The sequence below is a fragment of the Bubalus kerabau genome, chromosome X (assembly GCF_029407905.1).
Source record: "Bubalus kerabau isolate K-KA32 ecotype Philippines breed swamp buffalo chromosome X, PCC_UOA_SB_1v2, whole genome shotgun sequence".
NCBI classification, from domain to species: Eukaryota; Metazoa; Chordata; class Mammalia; order Artiodactyla; family Bovidae; genus Bubalus; species Bubalus kerabau.
Genome location: NC_073647.1, coordinates 72,084,804 through 72,097,409, shown reverse-complemented (window position 1 = coordinate 72,097,409; position 12,606 = coordinate 72,084,804). Strand labels below are relative to the sequence as shown.

At 45.9% G+C, this 12,606-nt stretch overlaps 1 protein-coding gene across 31 annotated transcripts in view; it reads right to left on the bottom strand.

Moving 5' to 3' along the window:
• TMEM164 (transmembrane protein 164) overlaps positions 1-12,606 on the bottom strand; it is a 178,398-nt gene that overhangs the window by 23,428 nt on the left and 142,364 nt on the right. For 21 of the 31 annotated variants that reach the window (XR_008708544.1, XR_008708543.1, XM_055564837.1 and 18 more), the window contains one exon: positions 10,521-10,599. The exons of 9 other annotated variants lie outside the window; for them this stretch is intronic. Coding sequence is in view for 19 of the 22 variants with exons in the window: in XM_055564837.1 (XP_055420812.1) it covers positions 10,521-10,599 (79 nt within the window). In the remaining 3 variants the exon portion in view is untranslated. Of the gene's footprint in view, positions 1-10,520; positions 10,600-12,606 lie in introns of those variants that run through there. One more of the 31 variants, XM_055564848.1, reaches the window with a different exon arrangement.

Here is a 12,606-nt window from a genome sequence, read left to right as displayed (position 1 = left end):
AGTCTTAGGCAGAGAGGAAGGGGAGGAGGGGAAAGCGGGGCAAAAGGGCCCTTCCCTTGGCTCTGCAAGGCCCTTCAGCCCTCCTTCCTTAGCACTCTTATGCACCTCCTCCCCATCCCTTCTCCAGTAGCCTTACTTCCCTGGAATCCTCTGAAACAATGAGGCACTCTGGGGTCACCAGTCCTTTCATGACAATTTCTCCTGCCTTAGCTACCAAGAAAACCAGCCACTCCTCCTGTTGCTCTGACGATTCCTGCCATCTCCTTACCTTCTTCTTCCTGTTTATTTGCAGGCTGATGTCCCCAAGGCCTTTTTCTAAGTCCTGATTCTTCCACCTACACAGTCAGCCTGAATCATCTCATCTACTCCCATGTTTACATCTACCACTTTGATACCAAAGATATCAAAGTCCGCCTCCAGCCCAGACTCCCCTGAAGAGCTCCAGAATATTCCACCCAACTGCCTCCTAGACATCTTAGTCTGATGAGCCTAGAAGTACCTTAAACTCAAGTGAACTCATCTTCCTCCTTAGAATATGCTTCCTCCTTCTGAGTTCCCTCTCCATGAGAGGCACTCAATCCCCCAATCCCACCATGGCTAACCAGACCAATATCCTGGGGCCTCAGAAGACTTCATCCTCTCCATGGCTCCTATAGCATCTTATTTATAATAAACACTATTAATTTAGCGATCATTAATTTAAATTCAAATAAAACATGATCTTAATTATCTTCACCTCCTGAAATGATGAAAAGACAAGACTGCCACCTAGTGGCTAAACACAGATTAAACAATTAGATACAGAATTATTAAAAGTATAAGGAATTTTCAGGAAAATGTGCCTTAGGTCGCCTAGGAAAGTCAGACATAGATCCAGAGCGGAGGTAGCTCCTTTGAGCTAATTTGTAGGGGAGGACACAGACTTTGCCAGGCCAAAGTAGAGAAGCTGGTGGGTATATGCAGTGAGGAGTTGGGGGAGGAGAGGTGGGGGCAGCAAGAGTGGAAGCAGGTGGGGCTTTGAAAGTAAGGTAATGGGAGCTGAAGTCTAAGTGATGGGAAATGAGGTCAAAGAGACACTCAAGTGTCAGATTGTGAACAGTTTCGAATGCCCATAAGGGAGTACTTTGGTCTTTATCCTGCATGAGAATTTGAAGCAGTGGAGACAATTCTGATCATATTTGCTTTCTTTAGAAAGGTATTCTGGAGACTGGACAGTAGGCATACTGGGTGGGAGGTAGGGGTAATCGGGGGGGGGGGCAGACAAGAAACAAAGTACTAGTCCCAGCAGTGGAGGCTGAGACTCTGCACTAGGACAGGGGGACAGAGAGGAACATCCAATGCGCAAACATTTTGAGAATTTGGATCCTCAGAACTTCTGAACTGATTGGTACTGGGGGTGAGGCAGAGGAGGGGATCCAGGAAGCTGGCAGGAATTTGGGCTTCGGCACTAAGATAAGAAGTGGAGGAGGAGCATGGAACTGAGGAGGCTGACCAAAGATACCTCCCCAGGCCTGCAGTCAGAGCTACAGACACGGAATGCCAGGATCGCTGAGGCAGGCAGGGCAAAGGAGCCCAAGGAGAAACAGCCAGAGGAGGAGGATAACCAGGAGACAGGTGAGGCATGGGATTCAAAGGAGAAGCAGACATCTAAAAGGAGGGGTGTCGGCAAAGGTAAGGCCACTGACAGACACTCTGCATGGGCAAGGCTGTGGCTTCAGAAGTCAGCAAGGCACAACCTGACCCCAAGAACCCACAGTATACTTGGAAGGTAAGATTTGAAATTAACAAGAGGCAGTGAAGTGGTTAAAAATAATAGCAGCAGTAATAATACCAGAAAAATAGAATATACCACTTACCATGTATCAGGACCTTTACATACGTGAGCTCACTGACCCCTCACAACACACCTACCAATCACCATTCTACAAATAAAAAAATGTGCAGACGGGTGAAGGCACTAGCCCGAGGGCCAAAACCAGGATTTGAACCCAGTCTGTCCAAACCTGGCAACTACCTACAGTGGTTTCAAATGCCAGTTTAAGCTCTAGTGCAGGGGTGCTAGCCTCTGTAGTGCCACAAACTCCTTGGGCACTTTGGGGCTCTGGCTCAAAATAAAGCTGCTAAATACAAAAAATAAAAAGATACAGGGTCATGAAAAAAAACAAAACAGTATCAAAATACAGTTATTAAAATACTTTTAAAAACTTCTAAAAGGTTGAGGTAATGATGAAGTGCAAATCATTTTGCAAGATATCTGAGCAGCTGAAACAAGCAGAAAGTATCTGATTTATATTAATGACAACATCCCAAGGAGTGCAAATGCAACCCAAGGACTGTGGGTTGCTGTGATTCAGGACTGAAGGAAATACTACATTTCAACTGGAGTTAATGCAAATGAAGATGTGATTCTCCCCCAACCTCCACTCCCCGTATCCAGTATCATGGACCCCATAAGTCTAGTGAACTTTGTACAGATTCAATCAGCTCAACATTGCCCTATGAAACTCTTACCGAGTGCTTAGTTCATGGAAAGTGCCCAATAAATATTAGCTTGTAAGACATCTAACAGAATATGGCCAATGTGCAGTGTGTGGATATAGTCTTTCATTCAGTCCGGAAATATGAAGAACAAGAGAATAATTCCTGCCCTTGGGGTGATGGGCATGTAAACAGACACTTAAACCAAGCCACTAACATAGCAAAAGAAAATAAGGGATATTTTTTTAATGACCTTGGAGTAAGGAAGGCCTTTCTAGTCATGACTCAAAATTCAGAAGCCACGAAATAATAGATACATTACACAGAAATATAAACATCCTACATGGCAAAAATAAATCATGAGCAAAGCCACCCTGGTGGCTCAGATGGTAAAGAATCTGCCTGCAATGCAAGAGATCTGGGCTCAATCCCTGGGTTGGGAAGATCCCCTAGAAGAGGACATGGAAACCCACTCCAATATTCTTGTCTGGAGAACCCGCATGAACAGAGGAGCCTGGCGGGCTACAGACCATGGGGTTACAAAGAGTCAGAAATGACTAAGCAACTAGTACTTTCACTTTAAAGTTATAAAACAGATGACAAAAGTGGGGGAAATATCTGCAGGTGTATTACAAAAGACTAAAGAGCTCCCAGGATTCAATTTTGTATTTTTAAAAAAAAATCAACGAGAGAAGAATGAGCACATGAGAGGAACACATAATTCAAGGACGAGGAAATCGAATGCCAATTTAAACATGTATAAAGAGGCTCAGCCTGACTCAAAGTAAGAGAAATTCAAATTAAAAGTGGATCAATATACCATTAGTTTTACCCATCAGATGGGAAAAAAAGTGGAAAGTTTGGAAAAATACTCCTTTGGTGAGGCTGTGTGGAAACAGACACTCTTCCACATTGCTAAGAAACATTTAAATTGATAGAACTTTTGGGGGTTTGGAATTATCCATCAAATTTACAAACACATAAACTCTCTAATTCAGCAGTTCCCCTTAGGGGGATTTATCCTTTAGATACCCTTGCATACTTGGAAAATGGTATTATAGGTTCAAGGTCATTTGGCACATTGCTATTTATATTAGCAAGAGGCTGGAAACAAACTGAATGTCTACCAAGAGGAGAAGGAATAAATAAATTAAGAGCGTTGTGGTCTTGTGTCTAAAAGCTACGCAAGTTGAGTTCAAATCCTGGGTCGGCTACTTACTATCTGAATACCAGTTTCCTCATCTATAAAACAGAGGTAACAGTAACACCTACCTGAAGGACTGTGGTGGGGATTCAATGGGTTAATGTTACGTGAGGAGCTGGAAACAATGTCTGGCGCCTGTCACAGAGGGGCTTTGGAAAGGCGGATTGAAAAGGGTCAGGTAACCTTTTATTTCTTTGATTAAGGAAGAGTTGATTTACAGTATCGTACAAGTTTCAGGTGTACAACATGCGTGTGCTTAGTCACGTCTGACTCTGTGCGACCCTGTGGACTGTAGCCCGCCAGGCTCCTCTATCCATGGGATTCTCCAGGCAAGAATACCGGAGTGGGTTGCCATATGCTCTTGTAAAAACATGCCCCTTTCCTTCAGAGTACAGAGGTCAATTCTAACTAAACATTCCTTTGTGTGATTATTCAATTCACACCTGGCTCCTCCCACAACATTATGAATTCTATGAGGGGAAGGGTGGAATGGTGTCTGATTTTCACTCATGAGGGCATCCCAATGGCCAGCATAGAGCCTGGTTAGAAAGAAGGCACATATAAATATGCTGCTATGGTTTGAATGTCTGTGTCACCGAAAATTCATGTGGTAAAATTCCAATCCCCCAACATGAAGGTATTGGGGGCTGGGACCTTTGGGAGGTGCTTAAGCCATGAGGGTGGAGCCTGGGAAGTCTGAGATAAAGTCACCAGCACGGTCACCTTCTTGTGAGGCGCCTCTTCCTGGCTCAGAGCCGGCCCCTTCTTTTATAAAAGACACACCAAAAGGATCCCTCGTCCCATCCACCACATGAGGCCACAAAAAGAAGGGGCCAGCTGTGAACCAGGAAGAGGGACCTCACAAGAAGGTGAGCACACTGGTGACTTTATCTCAGACTTCCCAGACTCCAGAACTGTGAGCAATAAGTTTGTTTGTAAGCTACCCAGTCAGTAGTATTTGCTGTGGCAGTCCAAATGGATGAAGGCATATGTGTTAGATGCACGGATGAAACCGATGCAGGGGTAGAGATGACTCCCAGCTTCTAGCTGGAGTGACTGAGTGGCATCATCTGTCGAAAACCACAGGGAGAGAAGCCGAGCCGATGGGAAGATGAGTGCACGTGGGTAGGCTAAGCTGTGGTGTGCCTGACACATTCAGGAAGAGATGCTGGAGTGAACTACGTGAAAAGCAATCTCCTAAGACTAAGGGCTGCCAAGGGCAACTTCATGGCCATCACAGCACGGGCTGGTAGCTAAATTGTGTAAGCATGTGAGACCACAACAGGACTAGCAGAGCAAGAGGTGAGCCCAGAACAGAACTCTAGGGAAATCAACATCTCAGAGGACAGAGAACTCCTGCAAGAGACTTGGGAAGGCATAGATGGTGAGATGGGGATGGAGTGGGGGGTGGGTACTGGAAGCCCTGAGAGTAGAATATTCCAAAAGGGAGTGGTCAACAACGTCCAGTGTAGCAAAGAGTGCAGGCAGGATAAAGCCTGAGAGACGGTCACCACATTTGGTCACATAGTTGTTGGAAATCTTTAGAAGAGCTGTTTCCATAAAGAGGTGGGCAGTGAGGTAGACATCTGATGGTGATGTTCTGATGAATGAAAATGAGAGGAAGGCTCATCAGATGTAAACAAGTGTCACTCAAAGTTATGTCCTATTCATGACATGATTTCAAGTGGTAAATAGACAAACATTTCTTTAACTTAAAAGTGATATATTTAAAGTGTATTAAAATAGGACTTCCCTGGTGGTCCAGTGGTTAAGAATCTACCTGCCAATGCAGGGGACATGGTGTCAATCCCTGGTCTGGGAAGATGCCACCTGCCGTGGAGCAACTAAGCCCATGCGCTGCAACTACTGAGCCTGCAGTCAAGAGTCCATGAGTTGCGAGTACTGAGTCCACGAGCTGCAAGTACTGAGTCCACGAGCTGCAAGTACTGAGTCCATGAGCTGCAAGTACTGAGTCCATGAACTGCAAGTACTGAAGCCCGTGCACCCTAGAACATGTGTTCTGCAGCAAGACAAGCTACCTCAATTCGAAGCCTGCACACTGCAACTAGTGAAAGCCCAGGCACAGCAAGTGAAGACTCGCCACAGCCAAAAATAAATAAACAAAATTTTAAAAGGTGTATTAAAATAGATAATCAGTGTACTGAATCCAGGATTTCACAGAGTATCAAGCTTCTCTTAAAAACAAATATATCTTAGGAAAAAATTAATAGGTTTAATATTACATACATAACAATACAGGTAAATACATGGATAAGGCAAAAAATATTATGTCCTAAGAACGGAAATTTAGGAAATATTGTTTGGACTACTTTATGATGTGAGGGGAGGATAAAAGATATAGTTGTGTGGAGTTAAAGTTTTTTAGACTAGGGGAGACTTTAGTATACTGAAAAGCCAGTAGTGAAGCACTGAAAATCCAGGCACTGATAAACACGTGACCAATTGAGGGATAGAGGTTCCAGAGGAGGTGGAAGGGATGCAAAGGAACAACAACCGGGTGTGACCAGCCATGGCCACGAGCAGGAGGAACACCACTCCCTCCAAGATCGGAGGGAGGAACGTAAGGATGGGTGTGGGTAGAGTGGAGAGAAGTGGTTGAGGGAATTCCCACCCGAAAATCTCTTATTTCCCCAGTCATTTGTTGGGAGAATATCTACTGAGAGTGGAAAGGACTGGAAGTTTGGGGAGGGAGGCAAAGCTTTGTCCCAAGATTTCTGAGGTCAGTGTGTAGACAGAGTGAGTGCGTGATGGTGCTGACAGCACAAGTATAATAGAGATCGTGGAATTTCACCCCCAAATCTCAAAGAGTTGAGAAGTTTTCTCACGAGACTAACAGTAGGCACTGGGATTGGACACTAATCTGAGCGCAAAGGACAAGGGAGTGAGACATGCTCAGAAACTGGTAAAGGGAAAGTTCCAGTAACTTGTCATGGTGGTACAGCTGATTTGGAGAAAAGGGGAGGTTGGAAGAAGCACAGATTTGGGTCAAAGAAAAGGACATAAACGCTTATTATCTCGGAAGAGTTTTAGGGGAAAGCAAGGTCCTGAAGGGGGCAAAGAAGTCACTACAATTAACAAGCTCACACATGGAGAAGCTGGGGGTGGGATGAGCAGTCCTCACCAGAAGGTTCTCAGGATGCTGGCTAGAGCTGTATTGAAAATAGTGAGAGAGCCATGGGCCAAAGGTAGCTAGGAATGCAGGGGAAGTGACCAAGAGGTTCAAATGGTGGTGGTAATCAAAGAAAGAGGTAAAGAGGATGGGAAAGAAAAAAGCACCCACACATAAGGCAGAGACGAAATAATGGTCTGGAAGAGACAGTGGAGAGATGGGTGGCATATGGGGCTGAGCAGAGACAACAGCCTCAGTTAGAGGGTTTCAGGCAAGAGATGGGAGGACTTTGTGTTTTGTGAAGAGCTGAGGGTGGGGTTATAAAACATGTAGTTCCACATTTCAGAGCTGACAGGAAAGGAAACAGAAACAAAGAGTGGGGCTGGAGGAAGGAGGAAGAAAAGAGCAGTGTGGACAGGAGAGGTCATGTTTACTACAAAGGTGCCTTATGGCTGTAGCAATGAGGAGAGAGAGATTCCCATTAAGCAGGACCTTGCCTTTCAGGGACACAGGGCTCCTTGGCATGGGGAGTACTGGAGAGGAGAGATAGTCTGGCCTTTAAAAACTTCTGAACCACTTATTTCTAGAAAATTACAAGACTTCTGTTAGGGAAGAGAAGACCCAAACTCTCAGCTTTTTGATTTCCAGGAAATCCTCTTCCCCCTGTTCACTCCAGTCCCATGGCCCCTCTGCAAGGACTACATCAGGCCCGTTGTAAGGTGAAACAACATCAGGAAATCCAGATGTTTGCCCCAAATGCTCATGATTTCCCCCAAGTGAACAGCAGATGGCAGCAAAGAGCCAGAAAGGAAGCCGAGAGCACACAAGAACCCAGAAATGGTAAAGCAGGGAAGGTAGAAAGGCTTCAGAAATCCTATGACACTCTCAGTTGTGTCTGTCCTCTCAAACAGGCACTCCTTGTGGAAGGACTGGGCCTGTCTGGTTCGTCTGTAATTCCCTGGCACAAATCCTCTGCACACAGTAGGTGTTAAACAAGCACAGGCATACGTCGGAGTTACTGCAGGTTCGGTTCAAGACCATTGTCATAAGGCAAGTCATATGGATTCTTTGGTTTCTCAGCACATATCAAGGTTACGTTTATACTATACTGAAGAACTAAAGAGCCTCTTGTTCAAAGTGAAAGAAGAGAGTGAAAAAGTTGGCTTAAAACTTAACATTCAGAAAACTAAGATCATGGCATCTGGTCCCATCACTTCATGGCAAATAGATGGGGAAACAATGGAAACAGTGACAGACTTTATTTTGGGGGGCTCCAAAATCACTGCAGATGGTGACTGCAGGCATGAAATTAAAAGATGCTTGCTTCTTTGAAGAAAAGCTATGACCAACCTAGACAGCATATTAAAAAGCAGAGACATTACTTTGCCAAGAAAGGTCCATCTAGTCAAAGCTATGGTTTCTCCAGTAGTCATGTATGGATGTGAGAGTTGGACTATAAAGAAAGCTGAGTGCTGAAGAACTGATGCTTTTGAACGGTGGTGTGGGAGAAGACTCTTGAGAGTCCCTTGGACTGCAAGGAGATCCAACCAGTCCATCCTAAAGGAGATCAGTCCTGAATATTCATTGGAAGGACTGATGCTGAAGCTGAAACTCCAATATTTTGGCCACCTGGTGTGAAGAACTGACTCACTGGAAAAGACCCTGATGCTGGGAAAGACTGAAGGTGGGAGGAAAAGGGGACGACAGAGGATGAGATGGGTAGATGGCATCACCGACTCAATGGACATGAATTTGAGTGAACTCTGGGAGTTGGTGATGGCCAGGGAGGCCTGGCGTGCTGTAGTCCATGGGGTTGCAAAGAATCGGACATGACTGAGCAACTGAACTGATACTGCAGTCTGTTAAGTGTGCAATAGCATTATGGCTTAAAAAAAACAATAAACTATTTTCTAACAAAGATATATACATTGCTTTTATGTTTTACACAAAACATGCCTAGCACAGCATCCTGCACACAGAAAACACTCAATGAAAAGCAGGCATTGATGGTTATACTGTGCTTGTTATTACCGTTACTATTATTACAGCCTCTTTTCAAGGCCAGGCACCAGAGGAGAAGGGAAAGGCTCAGGGACAGTGTGTGAATGCACAAATTGGATCTAACAGAGTGTGTATGTATAAATTTGAATCCCTTTCTTAGCTTGGTTCCCCCAAACAGTGCAGCTATAGATTCACTAGAAGGCTGCAGTGGAGTCAGCCTCTTCTAGAAAGTGTAGCTTCCCAGATGGGATTTTTTGAAGAGGTGGGGGAGGTAAAGGCTGCTATCAGACCACTCTGACTCAGTCAACCAACAGACTTTTATAATGCCTCAGAATACAAATAGTTTTAACTACTATCTGTGCACATTTGGTCAGAACTTGTATCCCACACCTCAGGAACCATGAGTGGTGGGGGTCTGGAGGCCTGGGACAGCTTCCTGTCTGGTTCCCTTCAGAATGACTGTACCTCTGAGACTTACATATTATTAGGAAGCTCTTTCCTGAGAAATGGCATAGGTCACCTGGATATGGAAAGTCAGACTTCTCCTAAAGCTCAGTCAGGAAAAAGGGTGTGTTTAGAGCAAATTAAAAAGAAGTGCTCTTTGACAATGTGAGCCCCCATGTGGCAGCACAGGTAAAAACAGCCTCAAAGAATAGAGCTAGAAGACTCCTAATTGACAGAAAGCAGGGAGTCTTGACTCCATGGAGAGCAACAGTTTCCATCCTCCTACATGACCCCCAGTTGATGGGTACTTAAGGCTCCCTCGTGCTGGGAGTTCTTAAAAATTTGCTAGAATTCCTGAGTTAGAGGAAGCACAACTTCCAAACCATCTCCCAGAAGGCTTTAGAGTCCATGTGGCCTCATGGAATTTTTAATGTGATAGAAATGAAACCCCTGCTGCCCTGGGTGAGGTTAGTCTCCCAGCAAAGTCCCAGGAACCAAGATAGAGAGGCTGGTGGCTCAGACTAGAAGAGGTTGACTTCCAGGTATGGGGCCTTTCGGGAAGGTCAGAACATTAAGAAGGGGGTGGGGTCTCACAACTAGTGTAGAATGAGTGAACTCCCCTTTCCTTCAGTCTAACCCAACAGAAGGAGGGGATCATTTAAGGGTCGTTGTGAGGTCACAAACAGATCAGCCTCTTGACCAGGTCGGTGGTCTCTCCCTTTGATCAAATGAAGGTTTCCATGGTCTGTTTTACATGAAGGTCGCTGCTCCTTCACCAGCCTTTTCCCTTAATCCCATAATCCCAAGTTCCTGGACATCTTGCCCCTTTCAGTATCTTTTCTGCTTCAGAGAGGATGGATATAATGAGCAAAAGCACAAGGTCCCTCTACCCTCTGCTGCACGCTGAGGCAGGGAGAAGGCAAGAGCAGAAGTGAGTGACAGAGTGTGGGCAAACTCTGTCCATGCAAGCCCAAGGCCACCACGGACAAACAGCCTGAGGCCTCGGCCCTGGGACAGGCTGTCAGTGGCCCTGAGCTCACACACACAAAGGATGAGAAACCACCAGGCTCTTTGCAGGCCTCATCTGTGCCCATTTTCCCACTGCCTGGTCTCTGGCATGAAACATGCTGCAGAGACTCAGTCAGGGAGCACCTCAGGTTTCTGATAAGACACCTAACAGGTTGTGACCCCCCCCCCCCAACCAAACAGAAGAAGAGAAGGTAGGTGTGGAGCTGGCACAGGGATGGGCTTTGCTGGCCTTACCTCCTTTCCAAAGCAGGTAGATGGGCACCACGTAGAGCATAACATGCTGAATGTAGTAAATCTCCAATTCAAAGGGGAGCTGTAAGGACAGGAGGGAGAGGTGTTTCAGAGCAGGAAGCACTCATTCTAAGAGATTCTCGAGTTGAATGCCTGCCCTCCTCTCAAGGACCCACAGCTTAGCAATCCCACACACTTCAACCAGTTCAACTTCCTTCACAATTAGAGAAGAAACAATGAAATGACTATACCTATGGCCTAGGCTGGTTTCCCAAAGTTTATTTTGTAGAGACAGTACTTGAAAAATGCTCCACTCAGGGTGGTTAAAAATTTAAGAAAGGTTAAGTACAATCTATCTCCTCCTCCCTTGGAAATTCACCATGTAGGTTAGTGGTAGATTAAGGACCTGCAAGTAAGAAGACTGCTTAACATTGTTTGTTTGGCATTTCCTAAACTTGTTTAGCCAGTGCATTTGTTTAAAAAAAAAAAAAGCACTTAGTGTTCTGCAGAATATACTTGAAGAAACACAGCCTTACATCACTTCCTGCTCCTACTGAATAGCTGGTGAACTACTTAAAAGTTTATGTCTCATTGGACAAGAAGAACATACAGGGTAGGATTTATTATTCCCAGTTTCCAGATTTAAAGGTACTGATTGCCAAGTCTGGTTAAGTCTCGATCCAAGAATAAAGAGTTTCTCCACTGGATACTTGGGGTCAGTCCAGGGTTAGCCCTAATTTTGGGCAAAGACTAAGCAGCTGGGCCAATTCTGGCATGTCTTGCCAAAAAAGTTATCCCCACCCTCCATCCAACCAACATGCTCATTCATTCACTCTTGCTTCCCATTTTGCTCAAAATGGAAGCTCTAAATTACCAAAGTGGAGTGTGCTTTCAACCTGGCACGGGGACCGTGCTTCAGCGCTTGGCAGCGGGTGGAGAGTGGAAACAGCTGGGCAGCTAACTCAATTCCGGGAAAAGAACTGCAGCCGCTGGCGAGAGGCCTGGCCTCCAGGGCTTACACAGCCCTACACACACAGACACACACAGATACACACACCCCCCACCAAGGGGAAGCCCAAGGAAACAAGGACACCCAATGCAATGATCAGCTGCCTCCCTACGAGCGAGCACAGAACCAAGCCTGTGAGCTCATGAGAGGACCCAGTTCTGGGCTCCCCATGCCCAGGAACCCAAGGCCTTGTGCCAAGGAGTGAAACTAAAAGATGGCAGAGCTCCCAGACTGGGAGCTGGGAGGACTGTGGACCCTGGCTCTGGCTCCTGAAAATAAAACCCACGCAGAAGGAAAATTTCCCACTGACCCAGATGATTATTTTGTACTCAAGGAAATGTACAATCCCAGAAAAAGAAACAAGGTTCCCAGTGGGTCTGCAGAATAGGGTCGTGGGGTTTCACAGTGAGTGAGCACCACCAGCAGGAGCTAACTTTGGACGCCTAAGAGGTCCACGGGGGACCCTCAGAGCAATGTGGTCTGGGATCACCCTACTATCAATAAATTAACTGACTTGATTGCAGTCCCACAGAGAGCAGGCAAAAGTTTTGGGAAGGCTCGACTCTCTGACTGTTAAGCCGAATCTTCAGGTGTCTAAGTGACTAGAGCTCTTCCTGAAATGGGGTCTGGGACTGCAGGCTGCTTGCCCACTGCAGGGAGCAGAAAACCGGGCAGAGGGCCGGCAGCTCCGGGTCCCAGCCAGGTCTCCAGGCAGCACCCCTGCTTAACTCCCAGACTCAAGCATTATTTACCCACCTGGACTCACGGGGCCCCCTGACTTCCCCTCCCTCACACCCCTTCTGGAAAGCAGACTCCCCACCTGCACGTCCAGAGAGGCAGGTCAGCACTGTGGCCACAGCACAGACTCTGGAGTCCGTCAAAGCCCTGTTCTCGATTTGATTCTGCCGCTTAATAGCTCCATGGCCTTGGGCAAGTCAGTTAACCTCTCTACCCCACTTCTGGCACTGGTAAAATTGAAATGAGAGCGTTGTAAAAATAAATTTTTGAACAATTTTACTAGAACAAACATTTGTAGAGTCCCTATTGTGTGCCAGGAACCACTAAGCAATTTGTTCACTA